At 56.3% G+C, this 26,290-nt stretch overlaps 1 protein-coding gene across 3 annotated transcripts in view; it reads left to right on the top strand.

Moving 5' to 3' along the window:
* The window catches only part of MYH14 (myosin heavy chain 14), a 100,667-nt gene that overhangs the window by 18,550 nt on the left and 55,827 nt on the right, over positions 1–26,290 (top strand). Inside the window, exons 1-10 of one of the 3 annotated variants that reach the window (XM_077130914.1) lie at positions 71–132; positions 4,783–5,193; positions 9,861–10,017; positions 12,292–12,319; positions 12,454–12,556; positions 13,092–13,115; positions 15,607–15,699; positions 16,291–16,354; positions 18,162–18,260; positions 19,077–19,217. In XM_077130914.1, the coding sequence (XP_076987029.1) occupies positions 4,786–5,193; positions 9,861–10,017; positions 12,292–12,319; positions 12,454–12,556; positions 13,092–13,115; positions 15,607–15,699; positions 16,291–16,354; positions 18,162–18,260; positions 19,077–19,217 (1,117 nt within the window). In that variant the 5' untranslated portion in view covers positions 71–132; positions 4,783–4,785. Of the gene's footprint in view, positions 1–70; positions 133–1,360; positions 1,493–4,782; positions 5,194–9,860; positions 10,018–12,291; positions 12,320–12,453; positions 12,557–13,091; positions 13,116–15,606; positions 15,700–16,290; positions 16,355–18,161; positions 18,261–19,076; positions 19,218–26,290 lie in introns of those variants that run through there. The other 2 variants (XM_077130913.1, XM_077130915.1) reach the window with 2 other exon arrangements.

The raw sequence follows: 26,290 nt of genomic DNA, 5'->3' as shown, positions 1-26,290 counted from the left end.
ACCATGGGCGGGGCCGCCCCTGGCCGCAACCGGCGCCGATTGGCCGCTACGGCGCCCATGGGGGCGGGGCTGTCAGGGAGGGCCCGCCTCTCGTTCTCCCCAGGCCGAGCGTCCCGACAGCCCTGCAAGCCGGTGAGCGTCTGAGACCCACCGCCCACCCCGGGACGGCGGGGCGGGACTGAGCTCCCGGAGGCCGGGGCCCGGGGCTTGCGGGCGGGGCCGGGGAGGCCGGCGCGGGCGGCGGGGGCGGGGCGGGGACGTGGACACTCACCTTGGACGGGACTCAGCGGGACAGCGGCTGGGGGTGGGGGTGAGGGGCGTCTGCGCTCTCCGCAGCTCGAGTTCCTATCGCTTGCGCGGCCAGGTCGGGGTCCTCGCGGCGGGCCCGGGCCCCCTCCGCGGTCGGGGAAACTGAGGCTCACTTTGAGACTTTGCGCGCTTTAATACCTGAGTCATCGCCTCCAATCCCCCTCCCCCCCCGGAGAGCAGGGTCCCCGTTTTCACGTCGGAAATTGTGGCCCAGACACAGGGGTCTCGCCGGGCAGAGGCAAAGGAGCGCAGAAAGGCGTATTGGAGCACTTGCCACGTACTCGGGCGCCTTCGTTGGCATAATTAAACTTTAATGATCATATTGATAACGATTAATAATCATATTGTTAATTGTTTAATGACCGCTAATAATCTTCAATAATTGTATTAGAGGGTTATTGTACCCCTAATACTGGGGGCACTCTGAGGACCTACAGCACGTTCTCCCCCCAAACCCTTCTTTGAATGGCAGACACCTCTTGGCTTGGAATCCCGGCTTTCCCCCTTACTGTGTAGGCTTGAGCGCTTGACTTGGCCTCTCCGTGCCTCAGTTTCCCCGTCTAAGAACTAGAGGTGCTGATTGTCCCGATTGCATGGGTCGTTGAGGTCATTCAATTAGTTAAAACAACATTTTATCATCTCCTCTGGCACTCGCTGTACTCTCCGTGGATTTTGTCCCATTTCCAGGGTTGGGGAAACTGAGGCTCAGGGAGATGAAATGCTGTCGTGAGGCGGTGCTTCCTGAAGCACTTCCTCCACATCATCTTTATTTATTTAATTGGCCCAGTTTACACAGAGGAAAGCTGAGGCCCAGAAAGCCTGAGCGGCGTTTGAACCCCGGAATCCTCAGCCATCCCTGCCGTGGTTCCTTGACCTTTGCTCACCCAGGGGAGGGAGGGACCCTGGCGCCGCCGCCGCCCACCTGGCAACTCGCCCCGTCGCTCCCAATCCACCCTCACCCCGCCTTCACACGTCCCGGTCCCCGAAGCTCCGGGACCCAACCCCTGCCCAAGCCCAGCAGGTGCCGGGTGACGTCAGAGCTGGGGTCCTGCCCAGGGACGCGACGTGGCCCCGCCCCGCGCTGGACCGCCGAGGTAGCCGCACCTGAGGGTTTGCAAGCGGACGCGGGATCCCGGTGCCCCCTCCCCGCCTTCCACTCCCGGGACCAGTCGCCGTCCTCCAGGTACCCCCAAGGATCCGCGGGTTGAAAAAGGGGCAACATGGGCATTTGGGTCCCAGTGAGGTGGGGATTGGGTGCTCCGACTCCTGGATCCGGGAAGGGGGAGTGGAGGGTGGGGATTCGGAAATCCCGGGCCTGAGGAAGGAGGAGCCTGGAAGCTGGGACCCCTGGGTCTGAAGGAGGAGGGGGCTGACCACCTAGACTGGGTTTCAGAGAGGAGAAGGCTGGGAGCCTGGACTCCTGGTTTAAGGGTGGAGGGGGTTGGGGGCTCAGACCCTGGATCTGAAGAAGGAAGGGGACAAGGGTGCAGATCTCCAGGTGTGAAGGAGGAGGGGCTGGGGGCCTGTACTCTGGGGTCTGAGGGGGAAGAGGCTGGAGCCCTGGACCCCCAGGTCTGAGGGGGAGGGGCTGGGGCCTGGACCCCCGGGTCTGAGGGAGGAGGGGCTGGGGCCTGGACCCCCGGGTCTGAGGGAGGAGGGCCTGGGGGCCTGGACCCCTGAGTCTGAGGGGAGAGGGGCTGGGGGCTTGAGCCCCAGTTCTGAGGGGGGAAGGGGCTGGGGGCCTGGACCCCCGGGTCTGAGGGAGGAGGGGCTGGGGGCCTGGACCCCTGAGTCTGAGGGGACAGGGGCTGGGGGCCTGAGCCCCAGTTCTGAGGGGGGAAGGGGCTGGGGGCCTGGACCCCCTGGGTCTGAATGGAGAGGGGCTGGGGGCCTGGACTCCGGGGTCTGAAGGAGGAGGGCCTGGGAACCAGGATTCCTGAAACGTAGTGCTAAGCTGAAGTCAGAGGACCAGAAGCCAAGGTCCCCAACCTCTGCCCTAGGGCTGATCCTTGGCTCCTTTTCCTTTCCGAGCCCAGCACTCTGGCTCCTCCCAGGGCAGGTGCTTTCACCTGCCCGGGTGACAGTAATGAGCCCTGGCAGAAGCCGTCCTGCGGGCTGAGGGAGGGTGGGGCACCAGAGGGGCTCAGCTGTCTGCAGCCGGGAACTGCAGGCACGTTCCCGTCAGGCTGTAGTGAGTTGAGGGTCCTGGACACCCGGGTCCAGGGGAGGTGGGGGCTGGGTGTTCAGACGCCTAGGTCTTAAAGGATCGGGACCCCTGTGTCCGGAGGAGGAGGAGAGGCCTTGGCCTGGACTCCCAACTCCAGCTGGAGGGGCAGGTGAGGGAAAAACTCCCAAACTCTTCCTGGTCAAAGGCCGCAGGGCTAGAGAGGAAGGGGGTGGGGTAGGGGGTAAAGTCCCAGGGATGGAGCTTGGCTCCTGGTGGATGTAGGCCACACGGGAGGCCTAGAGTGAACCCTGGGAGTTTGGGGCTGGAAAGGAGGAGAAGCGCCATTTGTGGGGTTTGGGCCCTGCTGTTGTCTGAGAGCAGGGCCAGGGCCTTGGGGTCTAATCACTGGGAGCTGGGACTGCTGAGGATGGGAGGAAATGGGGCATCTGTGAGCCAGAGCTGAGTGTGTAGGTGGGAGGGAAAGGTGCCTCCGTGGGAAAGACAAGGGCCCATGGGTTCCAGGTCTGAGCTGGGTGTAGTGGCTTCTAGAGGAGTGTGTTGGGGTGGGGGAATGGCAGGCTATTCTAGAGCTGGTAGGCAGGGGTAGTGGCACTAAGTTGGGGGTACAGAGATGTCAGAATGTTTTACTGAGCCTGGTATGTGTATGAGGCCAGCGATGGGGGCATCTGAAGTGGTGGAAGAGAATAGGGGCCAGTTTCTTTAGGAACGGGATGCAGAGAGGGACCGGGGAATGTTTTTCCTGACCAATGCGTGGGTTCCCCTAGAGCTGGTGTGGTCTGCTCATTTGTCTCTGGCTTCTTTGAGGCCAGGAAAGAGTCTAGAATGTTCTGGCTCACGCAGGGCCCTGGGTTGTGTCCATTACAAATCAGAGCACATTGGGTTGTGCTGAATTCTCCCCCAGACCAGGAGCTCCTGCTGGTAGGGCCCTGGTCCGAGTCATCTCTGGGTCCCAAGATTCTCGAGGCAAAGTCTGATCCTCAGAAGTATAGGCAAAGCTTGAATGAATGCATGAATGAAGGAGTGAATGAATGGAACCATTCTACTCATTTCACAGAGAAGGAAACCAGAGGCAATGAGACAAATCTGCTCTGCAGGCGGGGGCAGACCAGTGGTAGTCAGGGACCTGAGTGACGTAAATCACCCTCCCAAGGCTCCCATCTCACTGAGAGTAAAAGCCACGTCCTCACTGTGTCCCCCACCCCCCAACACACCAAGACCTGGCAGGGTCTGCCCCGTTGCCCCCTCCCTGCCCTCATCTTCCACCCTGTCCCCTTTGGCTTTGGCCACACCTGCCTCCTCACTGGACCACAGAAATACTGCCCAGTCGTGCCGCAGACCCTTTGCATGGCTGCTCCCTCTGCTGGGAAAGCTTTCCCACCAGTCATCCCATGTCTTGCTCCCTCCGGCTCCCCCAGCTCTTGATTCAGATGGCAGATCAGCGAGCTCTTCCCAGCCCATTAGGATCTAGCAGTCCACAAACCTAGCAGCCCCTATCACCTGTCTAATTTTCCCTTCAGTGCTCAGCAGCATTTAACACGCCATATAATTTGCTTATTTATCGTCTCATCTGTCTCCTAGGATTAGAGCTGCACTGTCCACTAGAAATAGAATGCAACCAGATGTGTAATTTAAAAATTTCTAATAGCCACATTAAGAAAAAAGGATGAAATTAATGTTAATTATATATTTTATTTAGTCAGATACATACAAAAACGATCATTTCAAGATGTAATCCACAAAAACACAGTTGAGGCGGTATCTTAGGCGTTGGACAAAGCCTTGGGAATCTGGGGTGTCTCACAGTTACTGCCCATGCTGCTGGGGACACGCCACGTCCTGAGCGCCCATTGGCCGCACATGGCAACTTATGTTTACTTTTCATTGGTTAAAATTTAAAAATTCATTTCCTCAGCTGCACTGGTCACATTCCAAGCGGTCAGGAGCCACAAGGGGCGAGTAGCCCCCCCTAGGGACCAGCGCAGGGCTGGCAAGGAAGCTCCCCCGAAGGCAGGGCTCTTCCTCTGGCTGGCTGTTGCGGTATCAACCCTGTCTAGAGTAGTGCCTGACCCACGTCAGTGCTTATTAAATAATCACCAGATGGATGCACAGGTGGATGGAATAAGTAAATGAGGTCTGTTGACCCATTCTGCAGAAGCGTAAAATGAAGGCCGGTGGAGAAGGGCAGTGGGAACTGCCTGGCAGCTTTGGGGTGTCAGGGGGGCGAGGATGGTGCACCTGGACGGAGACCCCCCCTGACCTCCCTGTCTTCCCCCTCCCCCCCGCAGGCCATGGCAGCAGTGACCTTGTCCGTGCCCGGGCGGAAGGCGCCCCCCAAGCCGGGCCCGGTGCCCGAGGCTGCCCAGCCCTTCCTGTTCGTGCCCCGCGGCCCGGCGGCGGGCGGGGGCCCTGGGGGCGTGGGCGCGGCGCCGCAGGTGGAGTGGACAGCCCGGCGCCTGGTGTGGGTGCCCTCGGAGCTGCACGGCTTCGAGGCGGCGGCGCTGCGGGATGAGGGCGAGGAGGAAGCCGAGGTGGAGCTGGCGGAGAGCGGGCGGCGGCTGCGGCTGCCCCGGGACCAGGTCCAGCGCATGAACCCACCCAAGTTCAGCAAGGCCGAAGACATGGCGGAGCTGACCTGCCTCAACGAGGCCTCGGTGCTGCACAACCTGCGTGAGCGCTACTACTCCGGCCTCATCTACGTGAGTGGCAGAGCCTGCGGGGGTGGAGGTGGGGGGTGCCAGCCCCCTGCCTGGGTGGGGGAACCCTTCAGGACACCCCCCCGGGAGGGCATATGAATCTTGTCACCGTTTCCCTGGAATGTGGAGAGGCTAAGATGACTGTGGACGTGGTCCCAAAGTCCACATTGCTGCGGAGAGCAAAAGGGCTTTCCCAGGATGTCGCCAAAACCCACCCGAGACGTGGGCTGTTGGTAATCTTTTTCCTGCCACACCATTAAGCGTTGGATTCCGAGCACTGCCTCCCACCCTCGTGGGGGTGACATGTAACCTGTGGTCCAGGGACCGTGTCGTTTTCCTCAAGTAGGAGAGATTCTGGATGCTCACGTGTGACTCATCCCAGGGGTTATGAGAAAGGGAGGACGGATCCGAAATAATAGTTAACAGGAACCTCTGAGGGCGGAAAGCGCAGGCCAGGCCCTGTGCCAAGTGCCGCCACCTATTAATTCATTTAATCTCACCTTATACAAAGTGGAGTGTTATTATTATTCCCATCATTAAGAGGAAAATGAAACCCAGAGAGACTTAACAAGAACAAAAGCCAGCATTTGTTAAGCACTTACGAGGCATTCTGAAATGTCCCAGTACGTCATCACAATTCTGGAGCATTTTGTCCCCCATTTTACAGATAGAGAAACTGCAACCCAGAGACACCCAGGCCCTAATCCAGCCTCACCGCTGGGCTGTGCGGCCTCTGCAGACAGAGGGGTCGCTGTGGCTCCTCCGCTCGGTGCCGAGACTTTCATGGATGCTGTGTCATCCATTCATCCATGCTGGCACAGACAGAGGGGCCGGGGGAGAGTCTTCACTCTGCCCCCATGTTGCAATGCCCTGGGGAATTTTGAGAGACCCCCCCCCAATCCTGCGCAAGCCCCACCCCCAGACCCTGTAAATCAGGCCCCCTTGGGGGTGTGACCTGGTCCTCCATTTTCAGAAGCTTCCTAGGGGTTATTAATTCCATTTAATACAAATGCAAAGAGGATTCGCAGGATCATCAAGGAATGTGGACAACAGTAATGAAAAATAATAATAATGGGAGGCTAGCAAATATTTATCGAGCACTCGTGATGTGCTAAGCACTCTTCTAAGTATCAGGCCGTAACTTATCAGGGACTGCTGGTAGCACCTGATGTTCAGGAATGTTAAGTGTCTTCAGTCCGCGCAGCCCAGTTAGGAAAGATTTCACACACCAAAGTCATGCTGCTCACGCTATCTTAGACTGGTGGGGTCTCACAGCCTTGCTCCTTTCAATTGGTCCTACTCTCCACCCTGTTGCAGGTCACAAAGCACAAGTTTAGAGCATTTTATAAAGTCTGACTTCCCTTTGACAGAGGAAGAGACTGAGGTTCTGAGTGGGGCAGTGCCTGGCTCAGGGCTCCAGCTTGTGGAGGGCACTTTCTCCAGGCTGCACTGGCCCCTTCCACCTCTTCCCATGTCTTTGGCTTTACAAGCCTTGGGAGAGGGACCTCTGCCATTTCTCTTCCCCTGAAGGTGCTCTCAGTGAGAGCTAAGGAGACCAAGGTTAACACAAGAAGCGTTGAGCCACCTTTTGCCTTTTAATAAATAGCTACCACAGGCCTATGAACCCATGCACCAGCCTTGTCAGATATCTATAGACATTCCTATTCTGCAGATAAAGAAACTGAGACTCCATGAGGGGGACACAATTTGGACAAAGCCTCACAGCTAGGAACTGGCTAAGCTGGGATTTGAACTCGGTCTGACTCCAGATCTTGCCCTATCCACCGCACTAGGAAGGTTATTGAGAAAGTCCAGGGTAGGGGTGGGGGAGGGGGGAATGGTCAGGCCTGGACTAAGGCTGTGGCCAGGAAGCCAGAGCATCAGGGCCTGAGAGATGGCAGCAATATAGAAGATTCTAAAAGCCCAGCTGGAAACGTGGGCCTTAATAATAATCCCTAGTACCTAGCGAAGGCCTGCTCTGACAGATGCTGTTCTAAACTTGTTTTCAGGATGACTTTGCTGCCCCCCCCCCCCCGTGAGGCTGTGAGGTAGGGGTTCTCCCCCCACCCCGCCCCTTTCTTGCAGCTTGTGGGTTGATTATGGCTGACGTGTGCTAAGCCTGCGGTGTCCAGGGCCCAGCCTAAGCCCTGGCCGTGCTCTGTGAACTTGCCCCTCATCCCCAGCAGCCCCGAGTGGGAAGCTCTGTTCCCGTTTCTCTTTGACTAATGAGGAGAGTGGAATCTGGAAGGTTAAGCTGCCATGCCAGCCACCCAGCTGGGAAGTGCCTGGCCGCTGGTTGTGGGGTTCGGTCTCTCGAGTGTTTACAGGCTGACCTCCGGTGGTGGGGCGGCGGCGAGCAGTGGGATGCTGGGGTCCCAGAAACCCAACTTTTGCTATCTGGCCTTGGGTTGCTCTGGGTCTCGGTCCCTCCCGTTGGCCTCCGGGGACAGGGAGGGACCCCATTTATTTGGGAGCACTCAATGCTGCTGCCCATCGGGGAGGTGCCTTATTAGATTTCACTCTAATCTAGTGAAATCGAAGGCCCTCCCAGCGGTTCCCGTACGTTGAGTGCAATGAGCCGGGCACAGAAGGACAAACACCATGTGAGCTCACTTGTAGGAAGTAACGCTGAAAATAGAGCACAGCGTCCCAGGGCCCAGTGTAGGGTGGGAATGGGGAGTTACGGGGGTGGGTGGGGGGGAGCTGTGGTTCTGGGGGTGTTGCCAGCACAGCAGTGGGACGTAATGAACACCCATTGGTATACCTGAAAGCGGCTCAAATGATGGGAAGTTTATGATATATATATGTTAGCACAATAAAAATTAAAATCAGAAAGCTTTCTAGGTGGCACAGCTTAAAAGCCCCATTTTCCTAGGTTAGAAACTGAGGCTCAGAGAGGGCAAGTCTCTTGATCAAAGAAGATGCCTCATTAGAATTCGAACCAGGGCAACGTGGCTTCACAGGGAGGGTCCCGGCAAGGTGGGGCGGGTAATGCGGGCACGCCGGGCCCGGCTTCTGAGCGCCTTTTTAGGGCCCTGCCTCTCTGGCCGCCAGCTCGTCTTCATCGTCTCCCCTAATCCCCACAGCCTCTGCAATGAGGCGGGGCGGGGCCTCGCATTTTCTCACGGAGGAGCCCTGAGAGTCACCGCTGCATCGAGGCTGAGGCGGGTTTGGGGCCCACGTCTGCCTTCTGAGCCCCAGGGGACACGGCAGCCACTCAGGACCCTTCCGGCCAGCCACACCCCCCACCAGCCACACCCCGGAGACCCGGGCGTCCCCAGTGCTCTCTGGGTCCACCAGCCTCTGCCCTTTGCCCCCTAGTCTTGGCAACCAGCTCAGGTTCCATTCCCGGGGTGTCGCCCTGGGAGCCGGGCGTGGCGCGCAGGAGGGAGTGGGGGTGGGTTGCCCCGCCAACCAGGTTGGGGGCCGGCGCGCCGGCAGCCATGAGATACCCTCCGAGGGAATGTGGCCCTGCCGCCCCGCCCTCAGCACCCCGCAAGGCGGGGAGGGGCACCCAGCAAACCGGTTGTTCTGCTTCTGGCCGGCCACCCACCCTGCTCCCCGTGAAAGCGATGCACCTGGGAGCTGGGCAGATCGCCGTGGGCCACACCCTGCTGGCTGCACAGGCCCAGGGTGCCCGGAGCTTATGCAACCCAAGAATTAACCAGCAGAGTAACTGACTGGCCAGCCGGCTCACTAGTGACTAACTAGTTAAATGAGTAACTAAGCAAATAAATAGTTGAATGGTTAACTAGCTAAGCCGCTAAGTAGGTACATGAGTAATTAGGTAAGCTGCTAACTAGGTGCATCGTTATCTAGCTAAGCTACTAACTAGCTGAATGGTTTAATCAGCTATGCTGATAACTAGCTAAACAGTTAGCAGTCTGTCTAGTTTAAACATCTCACTAGTTCTCTAGCGTCTGCCTGCAGGGTGTGTGCTGGTTTCTCCTGCATTAACTCAGTTTCTGGGCACTCTTAATCCATTACTGAGCCCTTGATCTGGGCCCAAGGAGCGCATAAATAGGATCAGGGCCTCTATGAACTTAGCTGCAAAAAAAAAAAAGCACATTTGTCATATTTATTTTCATGAGCCTCCCTGAAATTTAGCATTTCTTCTATTAAGTGTACCCCAAACCACAATGGGATAAGCAGGCCTGTGAGCCTGCAATCAGTAGAAATTACAGATGTTTCTGTCGCGTTCCAGCTATGGCAGGTACCTGGAGCAGCTTCCAAAGATGTTCTGTGCATTTCAAAGCAAATACATAAAAATATTCACTCGGTGGTGGTTCAGAGAAAGCTCCATCCACGTCAGTGCTCTGGGACCTTGGTAGAAAGCTGCTGTGTAGACAGTCACGGGGTCTTTTACCCAGTCCCCCGGTGCTGGGCGTTCAGGATTCCAGTCCTGCGCGGTGACAGCACTGTGACGGATGACCGCGCACGTGGCCCTTTGTAGCATGTGTGAGCCTGGGCGAGCCCCCGTGCAGCCCGGCCGTGGGGTGGTCTGGAAAAGGCTCCCCTGCCGCAGGGTCTGCTCCCTGCGTGCGCGACAAATGTTCAGGTCACCGTGGTCAGGATGGGGACAGCGACCCCGCACACGGCTGTCCCCGGGCAGTGCCCAGCCTGCCCCGCCGGGCACTGCCTGAGGCCCTTTCCCCTCCCGCCCGCCGCAGACGTACTCCGGCCTCTTCTGTGTGGTCATCAACCCGTACAAGCAGCTGCCCATCTACACCGAGGCCATCGTGGAGATGTACCGGGGCAAGAAGCGCCACGAGGTGCCGCCCCACGTGTATGCGGTGACCGAGGGCGCCTACCGGAGCATGCTGCAGGGTGAGCGCGGGGCCGCGGGGCGGGGGGCCCCATGGGGGGGGTGCCCGGAGCCAGGCTCGGTGACAAGGCGGGGGGGTTCAGGCCCTAGGGGGTTCTGAGAGAAGGTTCCTGGTCTTACCAGGAATCGCCTTTGTCTCTGCACACTCAGCCCTCCTCTCGGTAAGTTATCGTTGTGGGGTGGTGGTGCCGAGTGGTGCCCCCACGAGTTCAGCAGAGACTTCTCAAGACAGCATCTGCTCCTTCCACCTTCCGGACACGTTAAACTCCATCACAGACAGCTGGCCCATATATGTGCATTATATACCATCTATTTTTGTTAAATACATTTACCACCTGTGTATAGGTTCTTTTTATTTTATTTATTTTTTGGAGGGAGGGTGACGTGGGCAGGAGAGCCCCACATTGCCCTCTGCCCCAAACTCTTCATCTGGAGCACAGTGGGGCAAACTGTCAGAGGAAGTCACATCGACTTTCTGTCTGGATATACATTGTCTATTTTAATAAATATTTAATACAGATTAAAATGTGCGTTAAACATTAAAATTTTAACACCTGTTCCTATCACGTGACGTACAATTGTATCCAGCCATATATTTACGGCACACATTTTGCATTTATTTCGTTTACGATACTTCTGCTGCATCTCACAATGGCAGCTTTGTGTGGTGCGACACAGCGGTTCCCAAACTGGGGTCCCTGCACCAGCAGCCTCAGCATGCCCTGGGAACTTTCTAGAAAAGCACATCCTCAGGCCCCAGCCCTCCCAGCTGAGACCCTCAAAGGCTGGGCTTTATGCCTTCACAAGCTCCCCGGGTGGCGCTGATGCAGGCGCAGGTGTGAGACCCCCCGGCACACTGTGCAGTGACTAATGTGGCTGCGCCGTGGAACAAAGCCTGTTTCTCTGTGGTGGCCTCAGCATGCCCTGGGAACTTTCTAGAAAAGCACATCCTCAGGCCCCAGCCCTCCCAGCTGAGACCCTCAAAGGCTGGGCTTTCTGCCTTCACAAGCTCCCCGGGTGGCGCTGATGCAGGCGCAGGTGTGAGACCCCCCGGCACACTGTGCAGTGACTAATGTGGCTGCGCCGTGGAACAAAGCCTGTTTCTCTGTGGCGTGTTTACATGTGCATGGTAATTTTATGCAAGATACATAATAATAGGTGGCCCTGCCTTTATCTGGTTTTATAGTACTTTAGCTATTATTACATCTTACGAATAAATTATCCTATAAAGCAAGGCTTAGTTCTGCTCCGTGCCAAGCGCATTTCAGGAATTAACTCATTTAAGATTTTAGCAACTCCATGGAGTAGGTTCTCTTATTAGCCCCGATTTCCTGACAGGGAAACTGAGGCCCAGAGCAACTCAAAGACTGGCCCAAGGTTTCACAGCGAGGCAGAGGGGCAGCTGGGCCTAAAGCTGTATCCATGTGGCCCCAAGACCTTCGGGGCTGAGCTGGAGTGTCCCCTGCACTGAGAAGTCCCCTTCCACCCCCTGCCCCTCCCCTACTCTGCAGCGGGCTCTCTCAGCCTCAGCACTGTTGGCATTTGGCTGGACAGTTTCTTAAGGTGGTGCCATCCTGTGCAATTTGGGGTGTTTAGCAGCACCCCTGACTTCGGCCTACTAGAGGCCAGGAGCAGCTGTGACCACTGAACAGTGTCCCCTGGGTTGAGAGCCACTATCTCTGCCTGTGACCTGGTTGGTTTTCTTCCCGGTTCTAACTGCATATAGAAATCATCTGCTCTGGTGTATGAGCTTTCGGTTTCCTGCTCAAGCAGAAGCTGTGATAGGGCCGGGAGCCAGTCTGCATCCAGGAGGGATCAGCGTTGCTGGGTGGTCAAGTTGGGCCCAGGGCTGGGTGCTGGGGAAGGTATCGGGGACCCAGTCAATGACCACCCTCAGGGTCCCCCGGTCCCCAGCCAGGCCTGCTGTGTATCCGGGGCTGAGCCCGGGCCTAGGAGCCGGTAGGCCCAGCGTGGGGTGGCCCATGACAAGGGCTCCCGCAGGCATTTGTCAAGTTAATTACTCTGTTCAGTTGGAGTTTAGATTTCAGTCTCTGTTTTGCACATGAGGAAACTGAGGCTCAGAGAGAGACAGCTGCTTTCCTTGAATCACACAGCAAGCAAGAGACCAAGGGACAAGTTGGGGTGGGGTGTTGAAATCTGGGAGTGTCACACACTCAGACCCAAGCAAGCTTTTCCTTTACCCTGGGGAATGATTTTAGAAAAGGGGCAGCCAGTATCATGGGCCTCTGGGTGACAGGCCCCTCTGTCTTCTACAGATCGCGAGGATCAGTCCATTCTGTGCACGTGAGTAATCCAGAAGGACTTCCTAGAGGAGGAGGGGTCCTGGCTGGGCGTGGCTCTACTGGGAGGGGTGGGTATGGGGGGCTGACATCATTGCCGACCCCCTTTGCTTCCCCTTGCACCCCCGTCCCCCTTAGTGGGGAGTCTGGAGCTGGCAAGACAGAAAACACCAAGAAGGTCATCCAGTACCTTGCCCACGTGGCGTCCTCACCCAAGGGCAGGAAGGAGCCTGGCGTCCCGGTAAGCGGCCCCAGCCCCGGGCACCCTTCGGCCCCTCCATCTGTGCCCCCGCACCCCACCTCAGGATCCCCCCACTCCCCAGAACTCCCTGCCTCCCTCACGGAGGGCCACCGCCAGTGTGGGGCCTTCTCCTGGTTGCCTCTGAGCACCTGCCACATACTTGTGTAGCCCTGGGGGCCGGTTCCTGACCTCATGGGCACTCGGGACTTCCTCTGCCTCTGTCTGGCCTCACAGGACCCAGATTTGTTTATATAGCTCTGCGCCCTGTGCTAGGCCCTTTGCTTCTCTGAACCCTTGGCACAGGTAGGTTTTGTCCTCCTGCATTAAAGATGGGAAAACAGAGGCCTCACCCCTGGCAGGGGGAGAAGGGGGCCATCCCAGGCCTCGTGGTCCCCGCACCCCACCCCACCCCACCATCCCAGATTCTGCAGCCCCTGTCCCCCTCCCTCCTCAAAACCACCTGTTCACCTGTGTGTCTGTCCACGTTCCATGTGCTGTGTGCTGCTCCGTGTCTCGCGTCCCGTGGCGTCCTCAGGCCTCCGCCAGCACCATGTCTTATGTGAGTAGCAGGGAATACGAGTGCTGCCGTGCCGCCCTCCCACTGTCCTCCTGGCAGTCGGGGCCCAAGGCACTGATTGTCACCCCTCCCAGGGACCCACACTGCCACTTATGGTGGTCCTACTGTGTGCACACAGCTTGGGCCCATGCTGTCTTTATTGTTGTCCTACTGTGCACCTGCAGCCTGGGCTCATGCTGTTTCTTAATGGTTGTCCTACTGTGCACCTGCAGCCTGGGCTCATGCTGTTTCTTAATGGTTGTCCTACTGTGTGCCTGCATCCTGGGCCCCTGTTGTTTTTATGGTGTCTTTATGGTGCACACGCAGACTGGTCTGTAGGTACCAACCTCAGACAACCCAGAAGCCAAAACTACTATTTATTGCTGACCTCCCAAGTAACTGTAGTTAAAGCCCACAGATGCCCTGCCTGCCTGCAGCCCAGAATCCACACTCCAATTTCTATTGCATCCTACTGTGTGCACCCAGCCCAGGCTAAGCTCAGAGAGCGCTGAAAGAAATATTCTCCAATGCCAGAGAACCTGGCCAGGAAGGAGGGGACGGGATTACCATTGACTGGGGACCTACTATGTGCTGTTGTTGGGCCCCTTTCCAGGCACAGAGAGAATGAAGGCAAACTGATGACAGGCTGAGCCACTGAGTCATGCACTTGTGGGGCACCTGGCCTAATTGGGAAAGGGACACCATTTACTGAGTGCTCCCCCCTCCAAGAACAATGGATCGCATCCCTTTCCTGCCCAGAACCCCCACGTGGCTCCTGCCTCACTCTGAGAAACAGCAGTGCCCTCACCATGGCTCACCCAGCCTGTCACCTCCCCAGCCTCTCCTCCCACCCTCACCTTCTCACTTCCTCAGCTCCAGCCACACTGGCCTCCTCGCTGCTCCTCCGGCACGCTAGGCTGGCTCCTGCTTCAGGGCCTTTGCATGGCCGTCCCCTCTGCCTGGAGCGCTCTCCCCCCAGACATCCACGCGCTTCCCCCTCCTGCTGCCCTCAGATGCCTGCACACACATCAGCTTCCCAGCCAGGCCTGCCAGCCCCTCCCTGTTTGAGCTCTGTCGCTGCCCAGCCCTCCCTTCACCTTCACCGTTCATCCTCCCCCCACCCCGTCCCCATCCAGCACCCGCTCTGTGCCTCTGATTTATCTCGTTACCATCTCATCTGTCGCCCCCTCTTGAACATAAGCGTTAGGAGGGCAGGGGGTTCCGTCCATCTTGGTCCCTGCTGTGTCCAGGCTCTGGGGCAGAGTCTGGCATACAGGAGGAGCTCGGTGTTGATTGAAGGGATGGGTGGATGGATGGATGACCTGTGTGCTAGACTCTATGTGGGGAGTTTTGGGGGATATTTTATTTCATTATCACAAAGCCCCCAGAAGCACTTGTGTTTGAGAGACAAACACAGAGACAAAGATAGAAAGGCACAGAGACAGAGAGATATAAAGAAAGAGAGGTCTCCCAGTTCCCAAACTCTTCTCCTCTCATTTCATTCTGGTTGCCCGGTGCTGGCAGAGGCTGAGATGCAGGAATAATAGGACCCTGCCCCTTGGCTCCCACCTACCAGAATACAAGCCCCAGGCAGGCAGGATCAGTCTGCCCTTTGGCCTACTGCTTCTAAAGCCTTGTGTATTGCCTGGCACGCAGCAGCCACCCTCTGAATATTTGCTGTGTGACCTAACGGGTCAACAATGCAGCTGGAGGGTCCCTGAACCTCTCTGCGGCCAGGCCCCTGCCCTCTGCTCCACGACATGTGCTCATGCAGCAGAGCTGCTCCCCAAGCAGAGGCTGTCCTACCCTGACCCAGCCAGATGGGGGCTAAGAGAGACCCCCCACAGACAGCCTTGATGCCCTGGGGGCTGAGGGAGCTTGGAGCAGGGGCCCTGCTCTTGGCACCACCTGGCTGGGGAGGAAATCACCACCTCCTGAAAGCCTACTCTGGGCCAGTGGGGAGCCCGTTGGGTGGATGGCGTCATTTTCCCCTTTGTCAGAAACCCCACAAGTGAATCTGTGTGTACCTGCTCACCGTAAGGAAAAATGAGATCAGGTGGCACCCCCTTTCTTGGCCCAGCCCCTCCTTCCTCGGGGACTTTCCACCACCAGCAGTCTGGCGTGACCCTTGCAGACCTTTCTCTGCACACTTGCAAGCATGTGCGTTCCAGGTGCATTACCAAGAAAAGGGCCAAATAGATCCATTTCCATGCTGGTAGAAGTGAGAGTCTTGTTTTGTGTTTTTCTCCTTAATTTGTCTTTTATTAGTACTACCACATCGCAAATGTTGTCCTGCAACTTGTTTTTTGTTTCTCGTTTTGTTTGCACTATGCGTCGTCTGGGAGATGTTTCCCTGTTCCCCTCACAAAAGAAGGATGGGCCAGACCCGGCTCTGGGGGAGCGGACAGGTGCCCCCCCCGCCAGACCCCACAGGCAGCGGCGAGCCAGGCCCCCGCCCCCCGGTTCTCACTGAGACCCCCCCCCAACCCCGCAGGGAGAGCTGGAGCGGCAGCTGCTGCAGGCCAACCCCGTCCTCGAGGCCTTCGGCAACGCCAAGACGGTGAAGAATGACAACTCCTCCCGATTCGTGAGTGCTGGGGCGGGGCCGGCTGTGTGCCCCGGGGAGGCAGGACTGGGCTCGGACAGGGCAAGATGTGTGGATCCACTGAGGGGGGAGGGCCTGGGCCTGGACCCCCGGGTCTGGGGGAGGAGGGGCTGGGGGACCCCCGGGTCTGGGGGAGGAGGGGCTGGGGGACCCCTGGGTCTGGGGAGGAGGGGCTGGGGGACCCCTGGGTCAGGAGGAGGGGCTGGGGGACCCCTGGGTCGGGAGGAGGGGCTGGGTCTGGACCCCCTGGTCTGAGGGAGGAGGGGCTGGGGGACCCCCGGGTCTGGAGGAGGAGGGGCTGGGTCTGGACCCCCTGGTCTGAGGGAGGAGGAGCTAAGGGACCCCCGGGTCTGGGGGAGGAGGGGCCGGGAAACAGGGTTCTGAGGAAGAAGTTGAAGGGGTCTGGGTATGGGTTCCCAGGGAGCCCCTCCTTGGGGCCTCTTGGTTGGGGTGGGGTTCAGGTGGAGGGGCAGGAAAGCCGAGGGGCCCCTCCGGCTCCGGGTGGGGTGGGGGTGCTCCTCAGGCCCGAGGGAGGAAGGGGACCCCTCCGCTGACACCGCCCCTCCCGCTCAGGGCAAGTTCATCCGCATCAACTTTGACGTGGCCGGCTACATCGTGGGCGCCAACATCGAGACCTGTATCCTCTCTCGGCCCTGGGGTCAGCTGGGTGGTGGCCAAGGGGGGCCCTTCGGGGTTTCACACACAGGGAGCCCTGTGGCCCCGACCCCGGGGCTCGGACAGCCCCTCGCAGCATCTCCACCTGTGTCTAAAGAAGGGCTGGCACAGCCTTGCTATGGGGTGGCAGTTTGGGGTCCCTAAGGCCACTCCAAGTTCAGCCATTCATTAGGGGATCCCCAGAATTTAGCAGATTATCATCCTCGTGGTTGCAGCTTATAACAGCCAAAGGGCACAGAGCAAAATCAGTGGAGGGGCAGGGGCGTGGGGAAGCCAGGCCCGAGCTTCTACAGTCTTCTCCCCATGTTGCTGCACGGGACACACTTAGTTCCTCCACGCAAGGAACGTGTGAAGTGTCGTCTCCCAGGGAAGCTCGTTGGCGACCCGGAGCTGGGAGATTTCATTGGGGGCTGGTCCCTTAGGCACCCTCCACCTGGCAGTTCCCAGATTCCAGAGTCCCAGAAGGGAAGCAGGTGTCCAGAATAACCCTCATTGTTTGCACCAACAGTTTAGGTGCAGCGAGCCCTTTTTAACAGTTCTTAGAATGGTGGGAAACCCTGAAGCCCAGGTTCCCAGATGCCCGCCAGGGGCCTCTTTGCCCGCAGCCTCTCTTGGAGTCCCTGCCAGGCCTCTGCATTAGCTCCTTCCTGCACCGCTGGAGTTTAGAAGACAAACAGCGAGAGAGCGCTGAGAGAACAGGCCCAGAAATCACACCGACCTGGGTTCGAGTCCCAGCCTTGCCACTTGGAGACTGTGGGATCTTGGGCTAGTCGTTTGAACTCCCCGTGCCTCAGTTTCACCCTCCGTCCAAGGGAGAGGACCATAGAACCTCCTCTCGAGGGGTTTGGCTAGCTCTGTAGACTCATGTGAATTAGTTGCTTAGCCCGATGCTCCTGCCACGTGGTGAACACAGTAAGGAGCCATTATCATTAATAACATACGATTAAAGTTAGCTAGCACTGTCCTTATGAACATTAGTATTTTTAGAAGTTATTCATCGTGATATTGGCAATTATTAACAACAAGCCACATCCCCATCCCCTGGGGAGTCAGATACACTCACTGTCTTCTGTGATCTGGGGAGAAAGGCTGAGAAGCATTTGTCCACAAAGCGTTTCTCACCAGACTGACAAAGAAATAAGAAAGTGGGATCTTGGCTGCCAGGCCCCAGATGCTCCCACCTCCTGGTGATGGGCTGCCTGGGTGGCCCTGGCCCCTGCTTCCTGGAGGCTCTGCTTGCTCAGACCCTCCCCGCCCCACGCCCTGCAGCCTCCATTTATACACGTGCTGTCTTCTCTGCCCACTTCCCGCTGCCCACGTGCTCTGGCCCGGGCTTCCGATCCAGCCACAGTGGCCGCTCCTCCAGGCCGGTCAGACGGGCCTCGGCATGTGCTGTGGGTGGCGGGACGGCCATGGGAGTGGAGGGATACATGAGGCGCCCTTGTTTTGCTCTGAGGCCTCATGACTCTCCAGGAAGGGTGGTGAGGTGGCGTCTCCTTGGCCATGGGTCCCCCTGACCCAGTTTGACCGGTGTCCAGGCGGGTAAACTGAGGCTAAAGAATAACAGCCATAGGAGACGCTCTTCCCTGTGGTTGACCACGAACCAGATGTTGTTCTGGGCGAGTCACACGGCAGCTGCCCGAGAGGGGAGTTAGCGCTGCACCACTACTGCAGTCGGCGGCCAAGCGGCTGGCCCAGGGCGGAAGGGGGTGGCACCGGTGGGGTCCCGGGGCCCCTCGTCTCCCACACCTTGACTCGCCGGCACACAGATCTGCTGGAGAAGTCGCGGGCCATCCGCCAGGCCAGGGACGAGTGCAGCTTCCACATCTTCTACCAGCTGCTCGGAGGCGCCGGAGAGCAGCTCAAGGGTCAGTGCTGGCGTCCGGCCGGGAGCCCTGGGGGAGCAGGCGAGCGGGGGGCACTGGCCACTGTCACGCGCCTCCTTTATGCCGATGTCTGCTGCCCCTGTCCTGCCTTCTGGTGGATTCTGTCGCCTCCCGGCTTCTGCCTTCTAGTGGATTCTGTCGCCTCCCGGCTTCTGCCTTCTAGTGGATTCTGTCGCCTCCCGGCTTCTGCTGTCTCCTGATTTTTGCTGGATAATTCTGCCACTCCCTGGGCTGTGCTGCCCTCTGGTCCAGCTGCCTCCCAGGAATGGCCCCACTGCCCTGCACCGCCTGGCTCCCACTTACCCTGGCTGTGGCCCCGCTGGCTCCTGGCTTCATTGCTTCTGAAGCCCTGGGACACCCATGTGTGGCAGCTCCTGCTCACCCCCACCCTATCCCCGCGCCCTCACCCCGGCCTTATCGGGGCTCCTGACTCTTCTGGTTCATGCAGCTCCGCGGCTCCTGCTGTGTCCCCACGCCACCATCCTCTGGCCCCTGCAGCCCGCGGTCCTGCCGTCCTTGCAGCCAGTGGTCCCCGCGGCCCCCATTGTTCCTCGCCCGCTGCTCCCTCCCCAGTCTGCTCTCTCAGGGGTCCTAACCCCTTGGCCCCTGGCCCCTGGCCCCACACCGCAAGGACCACTCGGAAGCCAAACAGAGGAACGGGCTGGCGGTGCTGGGCTGGCGCATCATGCCCCCTGCCCGCTCAGCCCAGGAGACAGCTGAGGCCCTGGGTGGGCAAGTGCCGGCCGCGGGGTCGCCCCCGCAGCCTGACCGGGCCCTGCTGCCTCTCTGTGCCCGCAGCTGACCTCCTCCTGGAGCCGTACTCCCACTACCGCTTCCTGACGCACGGGCCGGCCGCGTCCTCCGGCCAGGAACGGGAGCTCTTCCAGGAGACGCTGGAGTCACTGCGGGTCCTGGGATTCACCCACGAGGAAATCACCTGTGAGTGAAGCCCGGGGGGCTTGGGGGGGTGCGGCGGGATCCCACCAGGGGGGCCACTCACTCCTCTGCGCATTGGCACAGGTGTCTATCCAGGGCCTACCCTGCGCCAGCAGGTGTTCCCGCCCTGGGAGCCGGACACAGGCTCGAGCGTCACGGGGAAAAGCAGAGCAGGGACGGGGGGAGGAACAGCGTGTGGGTTTGTTTATTAAATTGAGGTAAAATGCACACAAGGGCCCACCTTCAGGTTGGGAAGTCAGGGAAGGGTTCGCTGAGATGGTGACGTTTGAGCAGAAGCCTGGAGGAGGTGAGGGAGCAAGTGTGAAACAGAGCTCCAGGCAGAGGGAAGAGCCTGTGCGGAAGCCCAGAGGCAAAAAAAAAAGGTGTGGTGTGTTTGAGAGGTGAACTTCTTGGTGGGTTCAGTCAAGTGGGCGATGGGGGACGAGGAGCCAGGGCTGCAGGGTCAAGCTGTGGGGGGCTGGCAGCAGGGGCAGGTCAGCTCTGCAGCTGGGTAGAGCATGGACTGGGTGTTGGAGGGGCTGAGGCTGGGGCCATGGGGGTGGTGAGTTGGGGTGGGGGGCTGACCTGGTGGAAGGTGGGGTCCTCCTGGGGCCAGGACTTGGGAGCGAGGCTTGGGTTGCACCCAGAGTGTGAGATCTTCTTCTGGGGGCCTGAGGAGCCATGGGCTGGGGCTGCAGCCAGGAGCAGAAGAGTGGGAGCTCTAGAAGCAGAAAGACCGCGCTGGGCCTGGGGAGGGGGCGCAGGCTGGAATGAAGAGAGTGAGGCAGGGAAGCTGGGAGGAGGCGTCACCCAGCATCCAGGGGCCCCAGTCCCCCAGGGGTCCACACTGGTCCGGCCGTGCTTTGGCCCCAACATCTTCCACTCAGCAGTGCTGACGGACCTCAGGCTTTTCCAGACCTTTTGGATGAACTGCGGTTCTTTTAACTGATCTCTTAGAGACAGACCCTGAGGCCTTTTGGGTCCGGTTGGATTCTCTTTGTGTCCCTGGCGCTACAGGAGGCCGGGGCCACGTGGGCCCTGGAGTGAGCTGGGAAGCCTGGGGACGGGTCCAGCGGGTGCCAGCTTGGCTGTCAACCCAGCCACAAACAGCCCCACTCCCGGCTGCGGGCTCAGCCTCCTGGCCCGAGTCCCGGCCCCCACCCTCTGCCGCCCGGGGGGCCTCCCTGCTGGGCCGTGGGCGCTGACGCGGCCTCTGTTTCTTACATTGAAGCAATGCATGCCTTTAGTAACAGAATCCGGACACGGCACAGGCCACACGGTGAAAAATCAGTCTCCCGCCAGCCCCCGATGCCCAGTTTCCCACTAAGTTTCCAGCGTCGCCTTCCAGAAATACTTGGGGTCTGGAGAAGAGGCTTTTTGTTTTTTTCCCTGCAAAAGGAGGCTTTCCCAGCCCCATGGCTGCTGCTTAGCCCTATAGGTGGTCAACATGTTAAAATGTCTCTGTACTGGTTTTCAAGTCCCCGAGTGTTGGCCCGGCTGAGCGAGTCCCCAGGACCGTCCCAGACCTCGGAGATGCAGCAGCCCAGAGGCCAACCCTTGGCTGGTAGGCCCAGAACCCGGCACAGGTGCCCCTGGCACAGGTGGGATTAATTCTCAGGCCAGGCCTCACCCCCCACCCCCACCTTTTCCACTCGCAGGTTCTGTTCCGATGCCCTACCCTGGGTTCCAGGCGGCTGCTGGCTGGCTCCTGCGAGGGGCATTTATGGGCTCACAGTGTGGGAGGCTGGGGGTTCACCGGCGGGGGTGTCGGCAAGGCTGAGCTCTCTCCAAAGCCTGTCCCTGTCCAAGGACAGCTTTCCGCAGCCATCTGCCCCCCAGTCCTCTCTCTGTGGCTCCGCTTGGCCTCATGGCATGACAGCTTTCCTACGTGCTGTTCGCAAATGCGTCCGCTCCTTAGCTGACCACAGCCTCTCCGTATGCGACTGCACTCAGGGATCGGGGAGTAAGGCCTGAACTTCCGTGGGGGCCACGATTCCTTCCCCATCAGCTCATGGCCTCAGCCAGAGGCCCACTGACCCCCTCCCCAGGGGAACCTGGCGTTTCATTGGATGAATTCTATTCTTTTAGCTGGTCCCTTGGAGAATAGACTCTTAGGTCTGTTTTTTTGCTTTTGGAATAACAAAAAAAACCAGCAGGCTCTCGGGGACCTCCTTGAAAGAAGGTTTTGAGTTCAGGTGGAGGCAGCGCGGTGGGGTCAGTTACTAGAAGTGCTAGAGCTGAGAGGACGTGCGGTTTTGGTTTTTTTTCTATCTTAAGAAAATTTTTTTTAGCAGCTACTTTGAGATATAATTCATATACCATATAATTCTTCCATTTAGAGTGGTTTTTCTTCCATTTAGTGGTTTTTCTTATTTCACAGAAGTTCTGCATTACCGGTATCAGTGTTAGAACATTTTTATTAGCCCAAGAGAAAACCCCGGGCCCCCTAACTCTCATCTCCAGCACTCCCCCAAAGCGCCAGGCAACCAGGGACCTAATTTCTATCTCTCTAGTCTTGTCTGTTCCTGATATTTTGTATAAATGAATCATACAACATATGGTCCTTTCACGCAGCATCAGCTGTTCAAGGTTCCTCCATGTTGAAGCAGGTATCAGTGCTTCATTTTAATGTGTGACATTTTAGGATGGAAGATTGCAACCATGCACACAGGTGGAGAGCAGGGCATAATGAAATCCCGGGACCCATTGCCAGCTTCAGTGCTCATCGACTTGTGACCTTGCATGTCACCTCTACACCCCACCCCACTCCTCACCCCTGTGTCTCCGGTATGAGCATTTAAAAAATATTTTTTGAGCGTGAAACATAGCATATATACAAAAAAGCAATGAATTTTTAAAGTACATGATAACAGATAGTTATAGAATGGATATCAGAGTTTGGTATGAGTTACAGTTCCACAATTTGAGGTTTTCCCTTCCAGTTTGAACATTTTTAAACTGTAGAGAACAGACAAGTTGCTGGCCATGGGGTGGTGTTCATTTCCAGTTCTGCCGACCTTGTATGTGGAGTGCCCGTTACCCCACATCCCTGCCAGCACCACATTTTTAAGCTTTGTTTTGTTTTGCATTTTTGCTGGTGTGGTAGGTGGATGGTATTTCGTGATAGTTTAGTTGTGTTTCACTTACAAGGAGTGGGACCAGTGCCCTTTTCATAGACTCTCTTTTCACAAAAGAAGAAGAGGTTTGGGGAGGTGGGGTGTCCTGCCCCAGGACTCAGCTGAGGATGAGGAGGCAGAGTGGCAGTTGAACAAAGCCAGTTCCCAGGGAGGAGGTGGGCGTGTCGGTGTCACCACGGGCAGCCCCAGGCATTTGGAACAGTCCAGGCAGAGCCTACCCACCCACCCCCACCCCAACAGCCCCTCTCCACTGTGAGGTTGAGCACTGTGCCTGGGAAGTGGGGAGGCGAGCGGGCGTTTTAAGCGTGGGAGGACACCCTGCAGCCAGCTTTGCGCCTCCTCGAGCCGGGGCTTGCCTGGGTAAGCTGCCCTGAGGTCAGCAGCGAGAGAGGCGCGCCCAGTGCAGGGCACCCGGCCCAGGCTTCAGGCCAGCCAGGAAAGGACGTTTCCAGGGCCACTGGGGAGACGCGAGCAAGGGCCGTGATGTCAGCGGATGTTAGGGACTTGTCGCTGGGCGTGCTGTTGGGGGCAGTGGCATTTCAGTTGGATGAGAGGAGGTGCTGGTGTTTGCTTATTTCTCTGGAGGTGCATTATGAGCGACTCTCTGGGGAGTAAAATAAGATCATGACTGAAATTTTCTTTTAAATATTCTGGCAAAAATTTCAATAGGAAAGGTGAGGTGGGTGCGAATGCAGCAAATGGTTTTTGAGGTTGGGATAGGAGTGCATGGGGGTTTGCGGTACTCTCATCTTTGTTTGGGAGTTCTCCTAAAAAGAAGTTAAGTTACACACACACACACATACACATACACACATACACACATACACACATGCACAGTGTGGGCCTGGGGCCCCTGACCCCAGAGATAGGTTGGTTTTGAGTAACCTTGGCCTATTTTATTATTTTATTTTATTTTATTTATTTTATTTTTTTTTAACGGAAAAAAAAAAGAAATTAACACAACATTTAGAAATCATACCATTCTACATATGCAATCAGTAATTCTTAACATCATCACATAGATGCATGATCATCGTTTCTTAGTATATTTGCATCGGTTTAGAGGAACTAGCAACACAACAGAAAAAGATATAGAATGTTAATATAGAGAAAAGAAATAAAAGCAGTAATAATAGTAAAAAAAAAACAAAAAAAACCTATAGCTCAGATGCAGCTTCATTCACTGTTTTAACATGATTAGTTTACAATTAGGTATTATTGTGCTGTCCATTTTTGAGTTTTTGTATCTAGTCCTGTTGCATAGTCTGTATCCCTTCAGCTCCAATTACCCATTATCTTACCCTGTTTCTGACTCCTGGACTCTTACGCTTGGCCTATTTTATTTTATTTTAGCATTTTATTTGGACATACTTTCAAACTTACAAGGCAGTTGCAAAAATAACGCAAACTCTACTCAGAAACTCCACCATACCCTGTTCTCGGAATCCAAAGCCACCAATTCTAACATTTGCCACATTTATTGTATCGTTCTATCATCCATCCATCCATCCATCATCTGTCTATCTGTCTATCCATTTCTCGAACTAGGGCCTACATTTGAAAAAAAAATTGAAATTTAAAGAGAACAGAGGGTATACGTTAGAGCGTCCCGGCTCTCCAGGTCCCCTCCCGGCAACAGCCACTGCTGGGGGCTCCTTACGTGCCCTCCAGAGCAGGGCTGCTGCTTCCTTTTTTTTAAAATGGTTATTTATTTATTTATTTAATATTTTTATTGACTGATCTTCACGCACATACAGTCCATACATGCTGTACAATCAGTGGCTCAAAGAAATAAGAAAAAACTCATGCATCCCCTACGTCTTACTCCTCCCTCTCATTGACCACTAGACTTTCAATCTACCAAATGTATTTTGTCCCTTATCCCCCCATTATTTATTTTTTATCCATATTTTTTACTCATCTGCCCACACCCTGGATGAAAGGAGCATCAGACACAAAGTTGCACAATCACACAGTCACATTGTTTAAAAGCTGTATAGTTCTACAGTCGCTTTCAAGAATCTAGGCTACAGGAGCACAGCGCTGCAGTTTCAGGTACTTCCCTTCAGCCACTCCACAACACCATAAACTAAGAAGGGATATCTACGTAATGCATAAAAATAACCTCCAGGATAACCTCTTGACTCTGTTTGAAATCCCTTAGCCACTGAAACTTGATTTTGTCTCATTTCTCTCTTCCCCCTTTTGGTCAAGAAGGTTTTCTCAATCCCATGATTCTGGGCCCCAGCTCATCCCAGGATCTCTGTCCCACGTTGCCAGGAAGGTCCACACCTCTGGGAGTCATGTCCCACGTAGAGGGGAGGGCAGTGTGTTCACTGGCCAAGTTGGCTTAGAGAGAGAGGGGCCACATCTGAACAATAAAAGAGGTTCTGTTGGGGTAACTCTTAGGCATAATTTTAAGTAGGTTTAACCTCTCCTTTGCAGGAATAAGTTTCATAGGGGTGAACCCCAAGATCAAGGGCTCAGCCTATTGATTGTGTTGTCCCCACTGCAGAGCAGGGCTTCTTGAAACTGTCAGGACCCGGGTCCCCACCTCTTTGTTCTCAGGGTTGGGTTGTTTTTTAAATTTTTTGTTTTAAATTATTTCAGGTTTATAGGAAAGTTGCAAAAATATGCGTTTGCCACTTGCACATCTCCCAGATTCCCCCACATTAACACCTAATATAGTTGCTTTGTCCTTAACTCTCTCCATCTGTCTAATAGTTTATTCTGAACCATTCGGGAACAAAAGCACAGATGCGATAACCCCTAACCCCTCTTATGAGTTTGCTAAAGCCGCTGTCCCGAGCACCCACAAAACTGAGTGGCTTAAAGGGCAAAGCTCTTCTCTTGCAGCTCGCTCAGGAGGTCTGAACTCCAAAATCTGCCTCTCTGGGCTACACTCAGCTGTCAGCGGGGCGGACTCCTTCTGGAAGCTTGGGGGAAAAGCCACTTCCTCACCTTTCCCACATCCCCAGCTCAGAGCCAACCTTTCCTCCACCTTCCAAGTGCAACACTCTCTCTGCCTACACAGGCTTCTGCTCTGCATGTGTCCTCTCCCTCCCTGCTGTGAGGACACATGTGATGACATGGGACCCCCCAGGATCACCCCCAGCTCAACGCCCTTAATATCAGCCCCCAGGCCCTTTTGCCATTTTAAGTGACAGTCATGGGCTCTGGGGTTAGGACTTGGGCTTTTAGGGACCTTTATCCGACCCCAGGCCTGAGGTGGTCAGTGTGTTTCCTGAGAGTCTCCCCAGGAGATTCACCCCCATGCCAGCTGCCCCCACAATGTCCTTCTCTAGCAAGAAATGATAATAAGTGTTTTTAAGTATTTGTGTGTGTATATCACAGCCCGAGATCAGGTGTTAGTCGTCATGTCTCTTTGCTTTCCTGCATTCTGGAATCATTCCAGAATGTTCCTCAGTCTTTTTTAAAAAATTTTATCATTTGTGACCTGGCCACTTTTGAAGATAACACACTACTTGTGTTGTCTCATTTGGGGTGTGTTTTCTCATGACTGGACTCAGGTGTCACATTTCTGGTGGGCATATCTCAGAGTGACGTCGTGCCCTGCCCTCCACTTTTACTTCAAGCAAGCTTGCCGTGGAAGCGTAGTTTGCACCCCCGAAAAACTGTACCCAGATATCTGAGCGTGCATCCAGCTCAGGGAATTTTGGCGAACGACACCCCTATAACCAGCACCTAGGAGCCCCCCGTTTGCACCCGTTTTTGTCACCTGAACCCCCCAGAAGTCACCCTTAATGGACTGCTGATGGCATGGAAGTGTCTTTCCGGTTCTGAATTTTGTATAAATGGAGTTCCACAGCACGCGCACACCTGCGCTGTCCTCCGTTCGTCCTGTGTTTGTGCAGGTCTCTGAGGCCGGGAGTGGCTTCAGCAGAGCTGGGCCCGTGGAAGTGACAACTTTGTAAAGGC

The sequence above is a fragment of the Tamandua tetradactyla genome, chromosome 16 (genome assembly GCF_023851605.1).
Source record: "Tamandua tetradactyla isolate mTamTet1 chromosome 16, mTamTet1.pri, whole genome shotgun sequence".
Taxonomy (NCBI): Eukaryota; Metazoa; Chordata; class Mammalia; order Pilosa; family Myrmecophagidae; genus Tamandua; species Tamandua tetradactyla.
The sequence above is the reverse complement of the archived record's forward strand: the minus strand, read 5'-3'. Positions and strand labels throughout refer to the sequence as shown.